The 19,175-nt window shown below is 43.8% G+C and overlaps 1 protein-coding gene and 1 long non-coding RNA gene across 2 annotated transcripts; one reads left to right on the plus strand and one right to left on the minus strand.

Annotated features, from left to right (window-relative positions):
* Positions 1–294: 294 nt before the first annotated feature.
* LOC147260816 (scavenger receptor cysteine-rich domain-containing group B protein-like) lies at positions 295–9,031 on the plus strand. The gene is made up of 5 exons (XM_086204785.1): positions 295–310; positions 420–497; positions 2,525–2,830; positions 7,067–7,405; positions 8,410–9,031. The coding sequence occupies exons 1-5, from the start codon at positions 295–297 to the stop codon at positions 8,415–8,417; spliced, it is 747 nt and encodes a 248-aa protein (XP_086060911.1). The 3' UTR covers positions 8,418–9,031.
* A 520-nt stretch (positions 9,032–9,551) lies between these two features.
* Positions 9,552–16,381, minus strand: LOC147260817 (uncharacterized). The gene is made up of 5 exons (XR_015116162.1): positions 16,225–16,381; positions 15,249–15,293; positions 15,041–15,091; positions 10,935–12,262; positions 9,552–10,822 (listed from the first exon to the last, which is right to left on the minus strand). It is a non-coding gene; the product is annotated as an uncharacterized LOC147260817 (long non-coding RNA).
* Between the last annotated feature and the right edge of the window lie 2,794 nt (positions 16,382–19,175).

Here is a 19,175-nt window from a genome sequence, read left to right on the forward strand (position 1 = left end):
AAGCTTGGCTATGCTAGTGATCTGATGCTGACAGCTCCAAAAAGCCTCCAAGAAACTCACCATCTCTCACCTGGTAAAGGTAAGTGACCAATGATGTCAAGGATGATGTGACAGGGTTTGCCATTAACATTAAGGTGTTTGATCATTTAAACCTGGTTGTTTTGGTATTACTTCCATAAGTAACTTGTAAATTCACATCATATGTTTGGTCACCAACAGGCTTCTGCGCTGCCGGTCTCATCGATTCTGTTCCTCAGAAAGCCACTGCAAGGCAAGTAGACAGACAGGAAAATAATGGTCTCATCTACCTGTAAGTAGTAGTACTTGACATTTATTGAATTTGTATTTCAACCTTAATCAACCCCAAAGAAAGTCTGAATGGATGAAGTTTGATGTAAAATCTCCTGTGTCGTTTCCAGCAACTTTGCATCCCATGATGAAGGTGCTTCAGGGGACGCTGGTGCTCCTGCTGATGCAGTCTGTCACAGGAAGCACAGGTAAAGTGTCGATCATATTTTCTCTCTTTGCAGCCAAAAGAGTCCCAGCCGTGTAGGGACGCCACGCCTGGGGTGGACACATGTGGTCGGTTGAAATGGTTTAATTGTGTGGTTCATTCATCCTTCAAACTGTCATCTGACCAAAACTGACAGCCTGCAATTATCTTTCTTTAAATGGTTTGATCACTTTATTGACACAACAATAACATTTTCCATCCATCCCTCCCTCCGTCTTCCCCCTCTTCTCCTGTTCAGGGTGGTGGGGGTGGAGCCTATCCCAGCAGCCTTCCCCCTGGACAGGTCACCAGTCCATGGCAGGGCCAACACATAGAGACAGACAACCATTGGCTCTCCCAGCCACGACTACGGTCAATTTAGAGTCTGGATTAACCTGGTCCCCTCTTGATGTCTTTGGACTGTGGAGGAAGCTGGAGTACCAGAGAGAACCCATGCAGGCACAGGGGATTTTGTTGCATGACACTGACAATGGGGCAGTGATCCCTGATATCAAGGGGCAAACTTCTGAGGCAGGGTATTTACGAGGGTGGTTTGTGAGTATGAGTCAGTTCAAGTGGAGTTTGAAGGATTTTTGAGGTGAGGCCTAGGTTTGTCTACAAGTTGAAAAAGGTTCAGTTCTAGTCACTATTCTTTTAATTTGCAAGAGCTTTAGTTCTCCCATAATTCATAGTTCAGAGGAGGCATGCAGTGACAAAGATGGGCAATCTCCTCCACAGCATGTAAATACACTGAAGGGAGGCAGGAAGTACCAGTAATGGTCGCAGGCATGCCTCCACCAAGACTGACATCCAACACAATAAATTCATGATTTTGGCATAAAGTAAGAAAGGATTTCTTGTACAGAGAGGCAATATTAACAGAAATGAAAACTCCGCCCCTTCTGTCCCCCGAAACAAGACCTGACCACACAGACAACTGTCTTTATTCAGGGTGTGAGGGCGAAGCCATTTCTCAGACACCTGGTTAGGGTTCATTTTTGGGAACAGGCTTGGAGTGTTTAGATATAAGAGGCTTCATGGTCTTCAGCAGGAGCACAGGGCAGATCAAACACAGACACAGGAGGCTAAAAAAGGTTTTCTACACAGACAAAATCAAATTGATTTCTCCGGCTAGGAAGACGGTCAGAATTACAAGCCACAGGAAAGTTGTGGGCAAAACATTGAATATAATTAGAAGAGTTATGTCCTGGTTCCCAATGAACAACTTCATGAAGTCAGGTTGGTTGGTGCTGGGACCCAGGGGGACTCAACAATGAAGGGAATGGCCTGAGCTGGTGTACTGAATGTTTTTCATGTTATTGATTTCCGTAATTTCTGGACTATAAGGCGCACCTGACTGGAAGCCGCACCAGCAACATTTAGGTAAAAAACACAAGCCGCACTGGACTATAAGCCGCAGGTGTTTTAATGTTTCATCACCATATGTAAGGGTTCGTGCACAAAGGGGATTGTCAGGAAAGAGACGGCTGTTTGGGGAAGCTTCCGATTTGTTAACATTTCCTACAAACAACAAGTTGCATATATGCATAACTTATAACAACAGTATGGAACATGTACCTGCTGTGTAAACTGTACTGTATCACATCACACCACGTTTAAGACACACAAACTTTCACAGCATTCGAAACGTATTTACTGAGGAGAAATAAACGGTGCGCACTCAGCGCACGTACCATAAACAAAGCTTACAGCGCTCGTCGAGGCAATGCTTAAATTAAGTGTTTTTTAAAAGTGCTAAATTAAAAGTGCCTGTAACAGAGCAGTAGACCTAAAGGTGCAGTAACATCTGTTTGAAATATAACCAGCCTACCAGAAACTGCCAGCTCCACCATTGTATAAGCCGCAGGGTTCAAAGCAGGGGGAAAAAGTAGCGGCTTATAGTCCGGAAATTACGGTTATTATATCCACCATCCGTACATTTTCTATGCCGCTTCACGGAAAAGCGGCATGGGGGCCACCCCTTTATTTATCAAATGACAATTATTATGATCCTTTTTTCATTTTCTCCAGTGAGGCTGGTCAACTCTGACAACAGCAAATGTTTTGGACAAGTGGAGGTCTTGCACAACAACCAGTGGGGGACGGTGTGTGACGACCACTGGGGACTGGAGAATGCCGAAGTGGTTTGTCAACAGCTGGGTTGTGGCCAAGCTGTGGCCGCACCACGTGAAGCAGTCTTTGGGGACGGCAGTGGACCAATCTGGTTAGATAATGTGAAGTGTGCCGGAGACGAGTCATCACTATTTGACTGTCAAAGAAAAAGGATTGGGAAAAGCGACTGCGATCACGATGAAGATGCCAGCGTCATCTGTGAAGGTACTTGTCTACATATACGTGAGCTTGATCTGATGATATTGGAGATCCTGTTTGACAACTAAATTCAAATGAACCAACAGATGGTTCTCGGTCCCAGTGGGCTCCAAGTGGTTCGCTTTGTGTTTGTGCTGTGTTCAGCTTCATTTTTTTACATTCAGAGGGCATGTAATCAGTGCACAAACCATGGTGCAAAGAGGCAGGGCGGGACCTAATTATTCTTAGGTGTGGATCAGGCATGACATCACTGAAACCAACCAGAGTGCCTCGTATCATTGCCTTTAGGGTATGCCAGGATTTTACATGTTGCCATATGAGAGACGCACCCATTTCAGCCCAGGAGGAGTAAGCGCTTCTTATCTGGAGAAAGTGACCTCCTTGTGTGCCGGATGAAGGCGGGCATTCAGGTCATGTTTAGAAACAGGAGCAGCAGGAATCCACTGAAGCCATCTGAGGTGCAGCAGGCCTGGGAGGAAGTGGCGGCCGCTATTCCAACTTTGTCCGGCATCAATAGAACTGCATTGCTATGTTGCACATCTGCTCATCTGATTGATGCGCCCTTTAAATAGCGCTTGAACCATAACAGGATTGACCAAAGACCAACCTCTTCTTGTTCTACGGTGCGAATTTATTCTGGTATTCTAAAATGTCAGTGCAGCATGGTTGCACCACACTACACCTCATTAACATACTTAAGCACTTGTTGGCACAGTCGGAGTGCAAGTTCGTTTGTTAGTTCAAGGGCGAGGGCTCTTGACACTAAGACATCATTTTAGCTGGCTCGAAACTATGATGACGCTGACACTTCACCGGGCGCCAGCTTTTAGATCACTTAAATAGGGCCCATAGACTGAAGAACCCTCAGGTACCGTTCTTTCTTTTTTGTAAAACAGCTTCTGCCACTGGATGCCAATATTTAGCCTCTGGTATGCCACAGCTGGCAGGATGAAGGAGTCCGGCGGGTTGGAGGGAGCTGCTGTTGTAAGCAACTCAGTACTCAGTTGATAGCCAGTGGATGTAGCTGATGTAAAAACAATGGATGAATCTCATGGAACTGGCCTTAATCAGGCTGCACTCATTGTTCCTGGTCTACTTGTGATGCTGCAGCAGCAGCTGCTCTCCTACTCCTTCTTGCTCCCCCTCCTCCCAGAACTGATCTCATGCCACCAGCGACTGTTCCCTGTCTCTGCAGATCTGGTCTAATTTCATTGTTCTCCTCGGTCTAAAAACAAATGAAAAATGTCACTGGGTAAGACCTCTAGTTTGCAAACTGACTTACTGCGGTCTGCCATCATTACTTCAATACAGACAAGAAAAGTGTCTGGTCCTTTTCCTGACCACCATTCATAGGAAACTCAATATTCATTCAAACTTACCTTGTTGTATTCATAGTCCATTTCACTTGTGTCTCCCCCTCACCACCCAATGACAGCAGCCGTCTGTGTGCTGTGTTGTGTAGTGTAACACCCTCCTCCAAAGGCGTTCAGTGCAGGCCTTTGGTACATCACATAGCTTGTGCCTTGCATTTTTTGCCTCCAGTATTTTGCATCCTGAGGTAAAAACCCCCATGCTGCATATTGTTGTGTGCTGAAGAGCCAATTGGTCAAAAATAATGATAATTGATAATTATAAATATAATTAATGATATATATTAATAATTCGGGGCACCACCCTGGAAACTATAAGACAACCAAACTTGTAACAGTTACCAGTCTCTAACAGAGTTGATCCACCAACAGTCAATATCCTGTAACATCAACTACCTGGGGACAGCTCTAATGTTGGAGGAGGAGGTCCGAGCACTGCTGTTGCTGAGACACGTGACCACAAGTTGGTACACAAAAGATACTACGACTTCTCTCATGTAATAAAAATATATTTATTAACACAGTGCATCAATCAATCAGCAACACGTTGGTGTAACGGTTATCGAACCAAAAGATACAAGTGATAATATGTGTGTGTGTGTGTAAACGTGTGAGTGAGTGAGGGAGTGAAGAAGGGGAGGGGGAGTCTGGTTGCCTAGCAACCAGTTAGCGTTGCAGCAGGGTTAACAGCTAGGCTAGTTAGCTGAGGCTAGCTAGCCGCTAATTAGCACCGTGGAGGTAGAACTTACGGAATGTTAATAACTAAGCAGAGCACTTAGCGATTCAAAGAGACTGAGAGAGAGAGAGAGACAGACAGAGAGAGAGAGAGAGAGACAGACAGAGAGAGAGAGAGAGAGCGAGAGGACAAAGGTAAACCCAAAAATGTGTGTTAACACACTTGTGCAGTATCAATAACCGCTAACACCTTCTTGAGAGGTCACGGTTATTAATAACTAACATCAATAAATAACGTATAATGCTATGTAATTTCTGCTAATTACAGGACTTCGTCACATCAACAGTGCATTCATAGACATTGTACAACACACTAAGCTATTTCTCTGCCCAGAAAATGCCTAGATAAAGGAATCCTTACTTGACCCGGTGGAGCGGTAAGGGATTCAGTTTCCGTGTTCCGGAGCGCGGTTCGGCTCGACTCGGAAGGCAGCAGAGCGGCGGCAGGGCAGCCTGCAGGGTCTGCTGGAGTTACTGGTGGAAAGGATGAAGAAGCTGGGATGGGCTTTCTTGCTCCTGGGACCAGTTCACGCGGGTTGCGTGGCTCGACGGTGGCTTCTCTGGACGAGTGGACAGGAGGGAGAGAAGTGTCCTTGTGGAGTCTCTGTCATCGCTGCACTGCACTCGAGGTCCGAAGTGGAGAACCGGAGAGGCTGAATCTTCTGAAGACGTTGCAAACCACTCAAGAGGGGAAAACCACTGAGAGAAGAAAATCACCGAGAGAGAGAATCTTCTTCGCGCTGAAGTTTCTATGTGGAGGCCGATGATGTCACTTCCTGTGGGATGATACTGGCTCTCAGCCAATAGCATTTTGACAGGTTCTTGGATGTGGTCAGTGGCCAGGTTCTCAGAGGGGGGCCAGTGGCCAGAGTCATCACACCTCTTTTGTGACCCTTTGTTCAAGAGCATGTGGTCACTTGAATTCAGGCTTTGAAAAGAGGTGTTAGGCCTCACAGGCCGAAAGCCTCTTCAGCTGGACTGATTGTCACATCTCTGAATTAATCTCTTGGTCTGGTTGAGTTGGCACAACAATATTCATCAAGGCAAATGTGCTGAGTCAGTGTTTGCTATCGTGCTCATTTGAGAGACAATCCTCAGTGTGCACCCTTAGCCCACCTGTTTGCAGGTGTTTGTGAGTGATGTCAATTCGTAGGTTTTACAAGTGAATGTTTCGCGAATCGGGTGCTTGTTGGTGGACCAAAACAGAGACTGCTGCTGACAGGTCAACGAAGACGGCTGCTAATGGTGAGAATGTAGCAGTGGGTTCAGTAATGACAAACCCCTTTAGAGATATCAGAGGATCAGGAAAAACAGAGAGATAGAAACCAAATTACAAGAGAGTCCAACACTCAAATGTTAAAGGTCAGACAATGTGTCACCACCAGGCTTGGACACAGGCGCAGGGTTCAGGTCTGTCAATGAAGTCTTTATTGAAGGTTTCCAGGTGACTCCAAGTTTTAGGAACAGAAAACAGGCTCCGAACCTGTCTTACAAGATCACCCCTCTCCTGTAGGGGAAGAGGCGTGGCTATGAGAAATATATGAAAGAACACTCCTCTGAAATGGAGGAATAAACGCAATAGGCTACGAAAAAGTCAGCAAACAAAGGCTATAAAAATGATAATTAAAAACTAGACTAAGGTTGACAAATTAACAAAATCTCTTCCTTGGTGGTAGGAAAACACAGAACACTGATTGAGGCTGTGGTCAAAGGACTGGGGTGAACCCACGGAGACGGAACACTGGCACAAGACAGAGGGAGACACTGACAACATAGAAACACAGGGTAACAGGGATCAGATGCCATAAGACCAAGCCACAAGAGGAAGGGCAAGTCAGCTGAAACAAGAGGAAAGTTTCTTTTCAAAATAAAACAGAAAACGACGAGACAAAACATGGAGACGGGAGAAAAACCAGACTTGACCTCACAGGTGACACAAGGAGCTGTGACGAGATCATTTTAGTTATTCTACTCACCTGTAAGTTCTCAAGTCATGAAAAACACTGACTTCTTTTAATCCTAGATTTACTGTCTGGCTCACTGGAACCTTGAAGATTCATACGGTGCCTTTTTCCATAATTTCCAAAAATGTGGCAGTAAAACTGGTATTTACGGACTTTTTTTTCCATTTTATCAGGCGCTGACAGCACTTCGGCACCAAATCCTCCAGTGAGGCTGGTCAGCTCTGACAACAGCAGATGTTCTGGACGAGTGGAGGTCTTTGTAGGCGACCGGTGGGGAACGGTGTGTGACGATTGCTGGTCAAAGAGGAATGCCAAAGTGGTTTGTCGACAGCTGGGTTGTGGCATAGCTGTGTCCGCACTAGGTGACGCATACTTTGGGCAGGGCAGTGGACCGAACTGGATGGATAATGTGAAGTGTCAAGGAGACGAGTCATCACTATCTGACTGTCCACAAAAAGGGCTTGGGAGGACCAACTGTGGTCACAGTGAAGATGCCAGCGTCATCTGTGAAGGTACTGGTTTAAATACACATTTCAGATTTCACCAACCGTACAATGAGAGTAGAAGTACATTTTCTCACCATAACATTGACAGTTGTAAATAAACCCAGCCTGCAGCACCAGTCAGTAAAATGTGATACTTGGGTCTTCATAGGAGGGGAAGATATACAGGTTTGATTGACCAAGGATGGGACACCTTCCACAGTCGGTCCACCTCACCTGCAGCCCCCTTGACAAGCTTGATCCGATGATATTGGAGATCCTGTTTGACAACTAAATTCAAATGAACCAACAGATGGTTCTTGGTCCCAGTATTCCAGTCACTACCACTCAGCTACACAAATGGTGTAATTTGTGAAGGCTAGAAGAAATTTGGATTTTAAAAGTAGAAAAAGAACTCCCCCAACCAACAGTTGTCCTGAGGTAACAGCTTCAGTAGCGTTCCAAAGTCGCTCATGTACTGCTGACTTTTACTCCTGAAATTGACTTTGCAGATCAGGAAATATCTGCTTTGTGCCTCTGGAAGTGAACGTCAACCATCTCAAAGCTGCACCCAAGCTTTTAGGTCTCCTAACATAATTTAACCAACAGGGACAGAAAGAGCTGAAGTGGAGCATCAAAGCCTTGAGACCAACCAAAGGAATCCTAGTTTTGTTCTCATTCAGCTGCACGTGACTGTTGGTAGCATATGGGTAATATAAGAGGGTGTGTTTAAAACGCCCTTGTTGACGTGGAGGTGCCTGACACCTGCAAGTCCTCAGAATGGTGACTCAGGAGCAGTGATTAAATCTGGTCAGTGGAACAACAAGGTGTCTGTGGGGTTGAATGTCACTGTGAGGAGCGTCACTGGTGATGCAGAGTAGGAGCACCTTTATGATGGTAATTCAGTCCCCTCACAGGTTTGGAACGGATTCATCAGCACTGTGTATTTTCACATCTACAGAAATGCTAGGTGGTATTTCAGGACCAGGAACAGCATTTATAACCATGCTTTCTTTTCATTCTTCTATTTTTAGGGCCTTAGTGACTTGGTGTTGGACCGGCCTGATAAACTCCCTGCAGCGACCCTCCTGATCCAGTCTAGTGTTTCCAATATCAAATGTGGTTGGTTTTTGGTGTCATGACTGTCAAGGTACTTTGTGGGGTATCCTCAAGCTGGCTCTGTTAGGCTCACTTGTAATGGAACTCCTTCATCCTTTCCTGTTTTCACTGGGACAAATTTCTCTGTTCTGTTTTGGTGAAAGTTAAACAAATGGTGTAACTTGATCTCAAGGGTCGTGCTGTTGACATTAGTAGTTAATCAGAGGAGCCAACTAGGCAACATCTAATTTGGGTTCTTCAAATTGGGGGAAGTGTGACAGTCCTGTTCTGACTGCTGATTGTCAGTGAGTTCATTTTAAGAAATTCATCTGTAGTCATGTGGTTTGTTTCAAATTGTCAGCTTTCTTGTGTTGTTCTCTGTCCTGGTTAATTCCTGTTTTATTTTGAAATCACAGGTGTCTGTTTTCCCTCCTTTTTTCTGGGGACTGTACCATGAAACAGAGTCAGCATATCCAGGTCATTTTCTCACTGTGGTTTGGCAAATAACATCAGTCAGGGATCAGCGGTAAAACTCAGTACATCAAGCCAGCATCTCGTCTCCTGTTTGTGTGTGTGTGTTCACATGAAAGACCGTCCTTCAACATGGAAAGGTGGAGAGCGGTGTGTTTCACTCCAGAGGAACATATTATAATCCTTCAGGCAACATTTCTCCATGTACACATTTTCTGCAGCCAAAACAGGAAGGAGCTGATTAAAATGACCAACTGTGAGAATGATGAACCTGTAACTCTTAATTTCTCTCATTTAATTAATCAGGTGGATGGCATTTTCATTTCAGCGTCAGTGTCATTCTTTCAGCTGCAGCTGGGTTTGGATTCGTCAATGCGCCAGTCATGCAGAAACATGGCGGGAGACCCGGTCGGACTTGGATCCATCCCACTGGCTGTAGAGACATGTTCCACAAGCTGCCAAATAAAAATAGGGGAAAATTCAGTTTGTTCAGAGAGACGTCTGTGACTGAGCTCAGCTGTTCAGGACACGGAAACTCTGAAGATGTGGGTTGAAGGCAACTGGATTGTTTCAGCTTGCTTGAAGAGGTTGGGCCTCTCATCCAGCAGGCTTCTCCAGGTCTAAGTCACAGGTGAGAAGTTGAAGCTTTAAAGACTGTGAGGGCGTGACCCTCAGCATGTTCCCACAGTGTAGGAAGCAACCTGGGACTTTTCTGGCCTTTTCTTTTTTTAAAGCTTTTTGTTTTGATTTGTATTCTTATAGAAGACACATCAACAATATGCAACAGAAGGGAGACACCCATTTTAAAGAAGGAAAAACACTCAGTCACTTCTCCACCCATTCAGATGTTATACTGATGGATTTACACTTCCCATGATGGCTCAGTGAGCATCTCTTCTAGCCATCTATTAATCTATCCATCTATTTGTCCCAGTGCTGCTGATATTTATCAGTCCTTAGATTTAACCAGAAGGTCATCCTTTCCATAGTTTGGATACTGGTCACGATATCAATCCAGTCCCACTCTGTTGGAGGTGTGGCTTGCAACCATCTTGGAGTTCCAGTCTTCTTGCTGCTTGCTAATAATATTTAGAGAAGATCATATTTGTCTCGCCCCAGCATTTGAGGTGCAATGTTTCCCAGGTAAATTGTGGAAACAGAACTGTGAATTTCATGGTCAAATTTTGTTGTATTCCATGCATCATCTAAGCCAGTAGGGCTGAATAACTGAGCAGCTCCAGAATAAATGAAAATGGTCTGCTGGCTGCTCACCACAGCTCCTCCAACACAGCCCCTTGGCCTTCTCCCCTGTCTGCAAATGCTCCCATAGGTGGTCTTTCCTCACTAGGATCAGGGCCCTGCCGTGTTTGTACTGACAGTCAGTGTGTGGTTGTGTGCGTGCGTGTGTGTGTGTGTGTGTGTGTGTGTGGTCATGTGGGTTGGGAAGGCTGGGTTCTTAACATTTATTGTATTGCTTCATTGCTTTATATCGTATTTAATGTTGCCTGTTTTTCTTTCATTTCTGTGAAGCACTTTGTGTTGCAATTTCTGTATGAAAAGTGCTGTATAAATATAAATATAAGTAAAGTAAACATTTCAACTTAGGAGTTATGAAATATCTCACCAGAGTCCACCAACAAAAACCTCTCCAGAGACCAGAACTCCTGGAAGTTGACCGCACAGAGCAAATATTCCACCACCCTTCTTCTGTGACGACCATTCCAGATTCTTTCTCCCATTTGAATGGAACCTTATCTGTTGACCGTTTGTCATTCGATCCAATCCTGGAGTGCAGTTTAGTTTCTTACTGTCCTTATTTTTGCCCATGTCAAGAAATATGTCAGTCAGGCTGGCCTCACTTTCCATGAGTAGTTTGATCTGAAAATAAGACCCGGTTTGAAGATTTCTAAAACAAAAATCCTCTTGTTCCGAACACATATATGACTGACATTTTTGAAAATGATCAAATTCTCCGTTTGATGTAACTGACCAGTATGAGGTGATTCCCCTTCCTTAGCAATGATTGGACCTCCCGTCGGGCCGTGCAGGCTTGAAATCAGGCTCAAAGGCCATCCATCTCAGTAATTTGGACTGACTTTTGAGCAATGGAGACGACCGTTCCTTAAACCATACAAAGGCACAATGTAGACCATTGGTTCAGGCTTAGGGTTAGACAGATGCAAGAAAGATCAAATTGGCCCCAAAAAGTGTAGAAACATTTCTGTCCATTTAAAATGAGATTATTGTCAAAGAATCTGAAAATATGAAAACCTGACATTTTAAGATTATGAGGACGGGGCGGGAGGAGGTGTTTCCTAGCACCACAGTGGATTCTGAGGACCCCCATTATTTATTGGGACATTTTCCATACACACACACAATCAGGCCAAAACCCTTAATTATGAGGACCACACTGGTTTAAGTGGTCAATACTAACACACACACACACACACACACACACACACACACAATCAGGCCAAAACTCTTACCTATGAGGACAGCACACTGCTCAAACTGTACACTACACACATACATTAGTGTTGTTTGGCAATGCATCAGTGAAAAAGTACCCCACTGGCCCATTACCTGGTATTATCAGAGAGTAATATTACTAAACTGTAAGACTAGTACTCTCTCCACAATACTCTGCTATCTAAATGCAATAAACACTGAAAATTTATTTTATACATCAAATTTGCACTGAATGCTATTTTTAACTAAATTTTGTTCCTTTTATGTACCCTCATATCCTGAAATGACAATAAATGGTGTTTGAATCAGTTAATAAGTAATGAATAATGTATTAATGTGTTTTCACATCTTTCAATTCAAATCAACTGTTGATTTACGATTTAAATCGACATCAAAAATCTGAAGTGCAGAGTAATGTATCCCACCATAAAGTGCACAGCAACACTTGAGTAAGGGAATGACTTCATCACAAGTACTGTCCTGAGAGAACTGCAAAATATTGATTTCAAATTTAAACAACAGAAATTGAGCGGAACAGGAAGTCCACTGCACAAGAATCAAGGGGTAAAAACAACCCTCAACCACAGACCCAACACATTCACTGTAACAGCAAAGAGGTCTTTATCAGACCATATTTCTTCAAACATCAGGCCCCTGGTCCTCACAAAATCTCTGATGTTTTGAATGGTCCTGCTCATCAGAACAGGGTGCTCAGGAAGCCTGCACTGCCACACTCCAACTTTGTGTCAAGGTGTCCCTTTGAAATGGGAGTTTTGAAGTGTTTCATGACAGCACTCATTTCATCCTTGGTCCAGGGCCTTTCCACACATCTTCTTGATTTGAACTCTGTCAATCAAAAAAAAATCTCAATTAAGATAGTGAGGACAGTAGCTGTTATAAATTCAGTTTAATATTTTTTAAATGACCTTTGAGCTGCTGAAATTAAGGTTCATTATGTTCTACACCAGGCTTGTCCAAAGTCCCGGCCAGGGGCCAATCATGGCATGAGGTCAGCTTCTATACGGCGATATAGTTTTGGCCCACCACCACTGTCAAACAGAACTAAGAACGCATGCAGACCCAGAACACAGTTTCTCTTTCCACTTCATGGTGACAGCAGCACTCTGGAACTTCCCCTGACTGTGTGCCCCATACAGGCCACTTTGTTCCATGGCAACTCTTGATGAAAAGAGGACGACTGATTTTGAGGGCTGATGCTTCCAGGGAAGGTGGAAATTACAATATCTGTTCACGTCAATTGCTTAACACAGCAAATATTTTGCCTTTCATGGTTAAAGTACAAGTACATCAGCTCTTGGACATTTGCACATTTTAAAATCTGGCCCTCTTTGAAAAAAGCTTGGACACCCTTATGATATACAAAGGTCACATACAGTAGTATTTCTCTTAGTGATGTACACATGAGATGATGACACCATGTACTACATTGAACTGTGCTTGTAGTATTCTGTCAATATTTATCTATTCACTTCCATGTGCTGATGTACTGATACCACACTCTGGGTCACATACAGTAGTATTTCTCTTAGTGATGTACACATGAGATGATGACACCATGTACTACATTGAACTGTGCTTGTAGTATTCTGTCAATATTTATCTATTCACTTCCATGTGCTGATGTACTGATACCACACTCTGGGTCACACACAGTAGTATTTCTCTTAGTGATGTGCACATGAGATGATGACACCATGTACTACATTGAACTGTGCTTGTAGTATTCTGTCAATATTTATCTATTCACTTCCATGTGCTGATGTACTGATACCACACTCTGGGTCACACACAGTAGTATTTCTCTTAGTGATGTACACATGAGATGATGACACCATGTACTACATTGAACTGTGCTTGTAGTATTCTGTCAATATTTATCTATTCACTTCCATGTGCTGATGTACTGATACCACACTCTGGGTCACACACAGTAGTATTTCTCTTAGTGATGTACACATGAGATGATGACACCATGTACTACATTGAACTGTGCTTGTAGTATTCTGTCAATATTTATCTATTCACTTCCATGTGCTGATGTACTGATACCACACTCTGGGTCACACACAGTAGTATTTCTCTTAGTGATGTACACATGAGATGATGACACCATGTACTACATTGAACTGTGCTTGTAGTATTCTGTCAATATTTATCTATTCACTTCCATGTGCTGATGTACTGATACCACACTCTGGGTCACACACAGTAGTATTTCTCTTAGTGATGTACACATGAGATGATGACACCATGTACTACATTGAACTGTGCTTGTAGTATTCTGTCAATATTTATCTATTCACTTCCATGTGCTGATGTACTGATACCACACTCTGGGTCACACACAGTAGTATTTCTCTTAGTGATGTACACATGAGATGATGACACCATGTACTACATTGAACTGTGCTTGTAGTATTCTGTCAATATTTATCTATTCACTTCCATGTGCTGATGTACTGATACCACACTCTGGGTCACACACAGTAGTATTTCTCTTAGTGATGTACACATGAGATGATGACACCATGTACTACATTGAACTGTGCTTGTAGTATTCTGTCAATATTTATCTATTCACTTCCATGTGCTGATGTACTGATACCACACTCTGGGTCACACACAGTAGTATTTCTCTTAGTGATGTACACATGAGATGATGACACCATGTACTACATTGAACTGTGCTTGTAGTATTCTGTCAATATTTATCTATTCACTTCCATGTGCTGATGTACTGATACCACACTCTGGGTCACACACAGTAGTATTTCTCTTAGTGATGTACACATGAGATGATGACACCATGTACTACATTGAACTGTGCTTGTAGTATTCTGTCAATATTTATCTATTCACTTCCATGTGCTGATGTACTGATACCACACTCTGGGTCACACACAGTAGTATTTCTCTTAGTGATGTACACATGAGATGATGACACCATGTACTACATTGAACTGTGCTTGTAGTATTCTGTCAATATTTATCTATTCACTTCCATGTGCTGATGTACTGATACCACACTCTGGGTCACACACAGTAGTATTTCTCTTAGTGATGTACACATGAGATGATGACACCATGTACTACATTGAACTGTGCTTGTAGTATTCTGTCAATATTTATCTATTCACTTCCATGTGCTGATGTACTGATACCACACTCTGGGTCACACACAGTTTTGTTTGCCCTGGAGAAGCAAGAAATTATTTTGTTGAATAGCTAGTACAATATCCTACCCATCTATGGAGAAGTTCACTTTCTACACCAAACAATACTACTTACTGAATAGCAGCCTGAACTTCTGGGTTGAACCTTCATTTTTTTTCTCGGTGGGGTAAGTTGGTCAGAGATCTTACTGGCTTAAGTTATTTTTCACTTTCCCTTACCAGGGGTCTGCAGCCTTTTTAATGTGAAGTGCCACTCCTCAGTCAGGGTGCCATGACAAACTTTGTGTAAATATTAACTTTCATAATGACACCGTATCAAAATGTAAATCTCCAAGGAACTATACGTTTTTTTGGACAAAATCTGGCAATGTGATTTCTGGAAACCCCTCTGAACCATTACTGCCATTTTAGACAAAAACAAAAACCTTACCTTTGCAACTCTTGGCCTCACCCTGGGTCAATTGCATACTTTTTCTTTTCCCTACAATAAATCAATAAATAACAAGAAGATTGAAGAAGTTCTGAAGTTTTCACGGCTTTGAAATTTGTCTGCGTTCTTCCCTCTGTCAGACACCATTTAGCACAGTAGTACTGCCTGCTATATAGCAAGGACAAATTATGAATTTCCCATACGTTACCAAAGGAGCTGGAGGGCTCTTCAGGTATTGTCATTTCTTGATTTTCTGGTGAAAAGAATACAAAAAAGGCTTTCAGCATCTATCCAAGTTCAGTGATCAATGAACTACATTGGTAGTGGCAGTGATTAGGAGTGCCTGGTCTAACTTTTATGAATATGTTCTTGTTTCCTGTATGTGTACATAGATATACCACATGACTCCTCTTGAATGTGGAACCAAACCATGGACTTAACCCTGATGGCCACATTTAGCTCACTGTTAGGGCTATTTATCGTGACGACCATGTACCTTGCCGACTTTGTGCGAGTAGACTTTAAATCAAGTCTAAAGTCACAGTCAGTCAAAGACAAAATGACACATGAAGGCTGGGTGGAGCAGCACACAGCCTCCCTGCTGAGGAGAGGAAATATCCAGGCTGATCAACAGCCTCCATCAGGCTTGATCGTGTCGAGCAGTAGTCAAGGGGCCTTCTTTGATTTCCTTTTTTGACTCTAGTTTGTTGCTGAATGTGTTTACACATTGGTGTACACTTTGGTTTCACTCCTTCACATTAATATAAGCTTAAATATCCAACAGTAACTGCTGCTGCTCTTTGAAAACATTTAAGATAAAACATTAAATTAAAGTCAACATTAAAATGACTATTATCATGAAATGATTTGAAAGAGTTTTCTTTGAAAGCAATGATATTTGTTTGTAGTGCATTTCTGTTTCTGCTCTCAACCTGATATTTCCTAATAAAAAATCAGAAAGAGGAAAAAAGACCATTTTAATAATGTTGAACTAGGAGTCAAAGGGTCTGACATCTGCAGTGCTGAACTATATAATACGTGCCAATACTGTTCCTAATAATTAGTAGTACTCCTGGTGCTAGCAAACATGCTCACGTCTGTGGGTAAGTAGCTGTGGCCAGCTGAAAAGTTGCAAATCAGTAACAAACATTGCTGTTTACTAAGTTAAACAATAATAGTCTGACCTGGTTTCTGATCCATCAAAGTGAGGAAAAATATGAAGTCCAATGTACGGTATTCTTGTGGTCCCGTCTGCAGACTCTGCGAGTGCCGAGTAATGCCGATGCGGAGAAGTGCGGGCTGAGACAATGGCGCCTTTAGAATTCAAAAACCTGGACATAGTAGGCGGGGCCTTGCTGTATTACTCCAATAGAAATTCTTCTGAAAAATTGCTCTCACTCTATTGGTCACAGGAGATATTTATGACTCCAAATGAGTAGATACGACTACTGAAGAGGAAAATAATAACTCTTAAAATAATTACTCTGGGAAAATTACTCCCCAGTTTTTCCTCTGGTCCAGGAGAGACCTGGTCTCTACTACCAGTTCTAGTCAACACGTGGCAGCAGCGTTCTGGACCAGCTGGAGAGTCTTTAGGGACTTATTAGTCCAGCCTGGTAGGAGGGAGGTGCAGTAATCCAGCCTGGAAGTGACAAAAGCAGGGACTAGTTTTTCTGCATCTTCTTGAGCCAGGATGTGTCTGATCTTAGCGATGTTACGTAGATGGAAGAAGGCGTCCTGGAGATTTGTTGAATGTGGGAGTTAAAGGGTCCTGGTCAAAGAGAACTCCTAGGTTCCTTACAGTGGTGCTGGGGGCCAGGGTGGTGCCATCCAGGGTACCTGTCTCATAAGATCAGGTGGTCCTCAGGTGTTTGGGCCCAGCACCAGAACTTCAGTTTATCAGAGTTTAATAAAGGAAATGATGGTCCTCCATGTTTCCTGTCCTTCAGACAGGCCTCCAGTTCAGTCAGCTGGTTTGTTCCATGTGGATCATTGATGAGTTCAGCTGAGTGTCGTCTGCATAGCAGTGAACATTAATGGAGTGTTTCCTGATCATGTGACCTAGAGGAAGCAGGTACAGGGTGAAGAGGACTGGTCCAAGCACAGACCCTTGAGGAACACCAGAACTGACTGTAGTGGTCTCAGAGGAACCATCATTAACTGGTACCAACTGAGATTACCCAGTAAATATGACCTGAACCAGTTTAAGTGGTTCCTTTCATACCAGTGACAGGTTCCAGTCCCTGTAGAAGGATATGGTGGTCAATGGTATCAAAGCTGCACTGAGATCTAATCAGACCAGCACAGAGACCAGTCCCTCATCTGGTACCAGCAGGAGGTCACTGGTACCTTTGACTAGTTCTGTTTCTGTGCTAGGATGAACCTGGAACCTGACTGAATCCTCCAATCAGCTGTTGCTGTGGAGAAGTCACAGAGCTGTTTAGCAACTGCTTTCTCCAGAACCTTGGAGAGAAAAGGAAGATGTGATGTTGGTCTGTAGTTGGTAGAACTTCTGGATCCAGGCTTGTTTTTGAGGAGGGTTTCATTCTTGCTACTTTAAAGGACTGAGGGACGGAACCAGATACCAGCGCCACATTGATCATATCTAAGAGGGAGGGGCTAACGAGGGGAGAGAGTCTTGGAGCAGCTTAGTTGGGATGGGGTCTAGGAGACAGGTGGAGGTTTAGAGGAGGACATTATTGAACTGAGCTCATGAAGGCTGAAGGAAGAAAAACTATCCAAGTGTGTGTCTGGTCCTCCAGCTGCCTCTAAGGTTCTGGGTTCTAGGGGCCATGTTGTCAGCTGATGGCAGCAGGAGAAGAAGTTTCTCTCTAATCAGGAGAATTTTGTCGTTAAAGAAGTCCATGAACTCTTTGCTGCCCAGGGAAACAGGACTACTTGGTTCAGTAGAGCCGTGGCTCTCTGTCAGTCTGGCTCCAGTACTGAAGAGGAACCTGGGTTGTTCTTGAGTTACTCTATTAGTGCTGAGTAGTCGGCTGCTCTGGTTCTACCAGGGGCTTTCTTCTAGGTTCTAAGGCCATCTTGCCAGACTCCATGTGACTCCTCCAGTTTGGAGCAGCGCCATCTTCTCTCCAGTTTCTGGGTTTCTTGTTGAAGCTGTCAGGTTCCAGAACCGTACCAAGGTGCTTGTTTCCTTGGGTTCATAGTTTTCTACTTTAGGGGGCCAGCAGAGTCCAGAGTTGTTGCTAAGGTGCCTGCTGCTCTATGGATGAAATGATCAGTTTGGGAGGGACTAAGGTGGACAACAGCGCCCTCTGTTACAGTGGGACATGACACTGAATTAAGCACCAATGTGTCACCAGTGGGTCAATAAGAGGTCCCAAAGTAGGAGGAAAAAGGAACTGAGATTTGGCGAGGCTCAGAAGACTGGATTCACTCAAGGAGTGCAGAAGGACAAGGCTGAACACAAAGAAGTTCAAGTGGCACCGTACTTTATAATTGTGAATCCATAAATCTGAGACAGTGACAAGATTACCAGGATGGAAAAACATGGCCATGAGGAAATATTTACAATACGGACGCTCTTCAGACCAATACAGCGTAAGAAGCATTCCACAGTGCACTGATTGTCCTGGTGTCTGACCTGGAGGTCAGAGGTCAACACACACACAGTCCAGCAGTTCTCCTGGTTGATTGTCAAAGGAGGAGAATGTCTGAGTGTGGGAAGGAGGTGATTGTGATGGTGATTGTGTGGATGGGAGCTGGGCAAGCGTGGGTGTGTGTGTGTGTGTGTGTGTGTGTGTGTGCGCGTGTGTGTGAGGAAAAAGAGGAGAGGACAGCAAAAGCGTTGGCTGCTCACGGGGGCGGAGCCTACTAGCAGCCCAGCCAGAGCGGTGGAGGTCCAGCACCTTCCTCCAAAATCTTGTTTGTTCTGGTTTTGTTTCCTTTTGGGAATATATAGAGCTCGCTGAAGGGGAAGGATGTGGGAACTCGGAAGAACTAGAACTAGTTTGACCCTGTAGAGGGCGCAAGAGAGCAGCCTATGAGGAAGTGAATGGACTGCGTTGTTCCTGTGCTGTTTCTGCCTCCCCAGTGTGCCGCTAGCCTCTCGTGGCAATAAAGGTTTGAATGGATATTCCCTCCTGCAGTTTCGACAGCTTTACAATCAACATCT

The sequence above is a fragment of the Aulostomus chinensis genome, chromosome 5 (assembly GCF_037954235.1).
Source record: "Aulostomus chinensis isolate RoL2024-O1b breed Wild chromosome 5, RoL_Achi_v1.0, whole genome shotgun sequence".
NCBI classification, from domain to species: domain Eukaryota; kingdom Metazoa; phylum Chordata; class Actinopteri; order Syngnathiformes; family Aulostomidae; genus Aulostomus; species Aulostomus chinensis.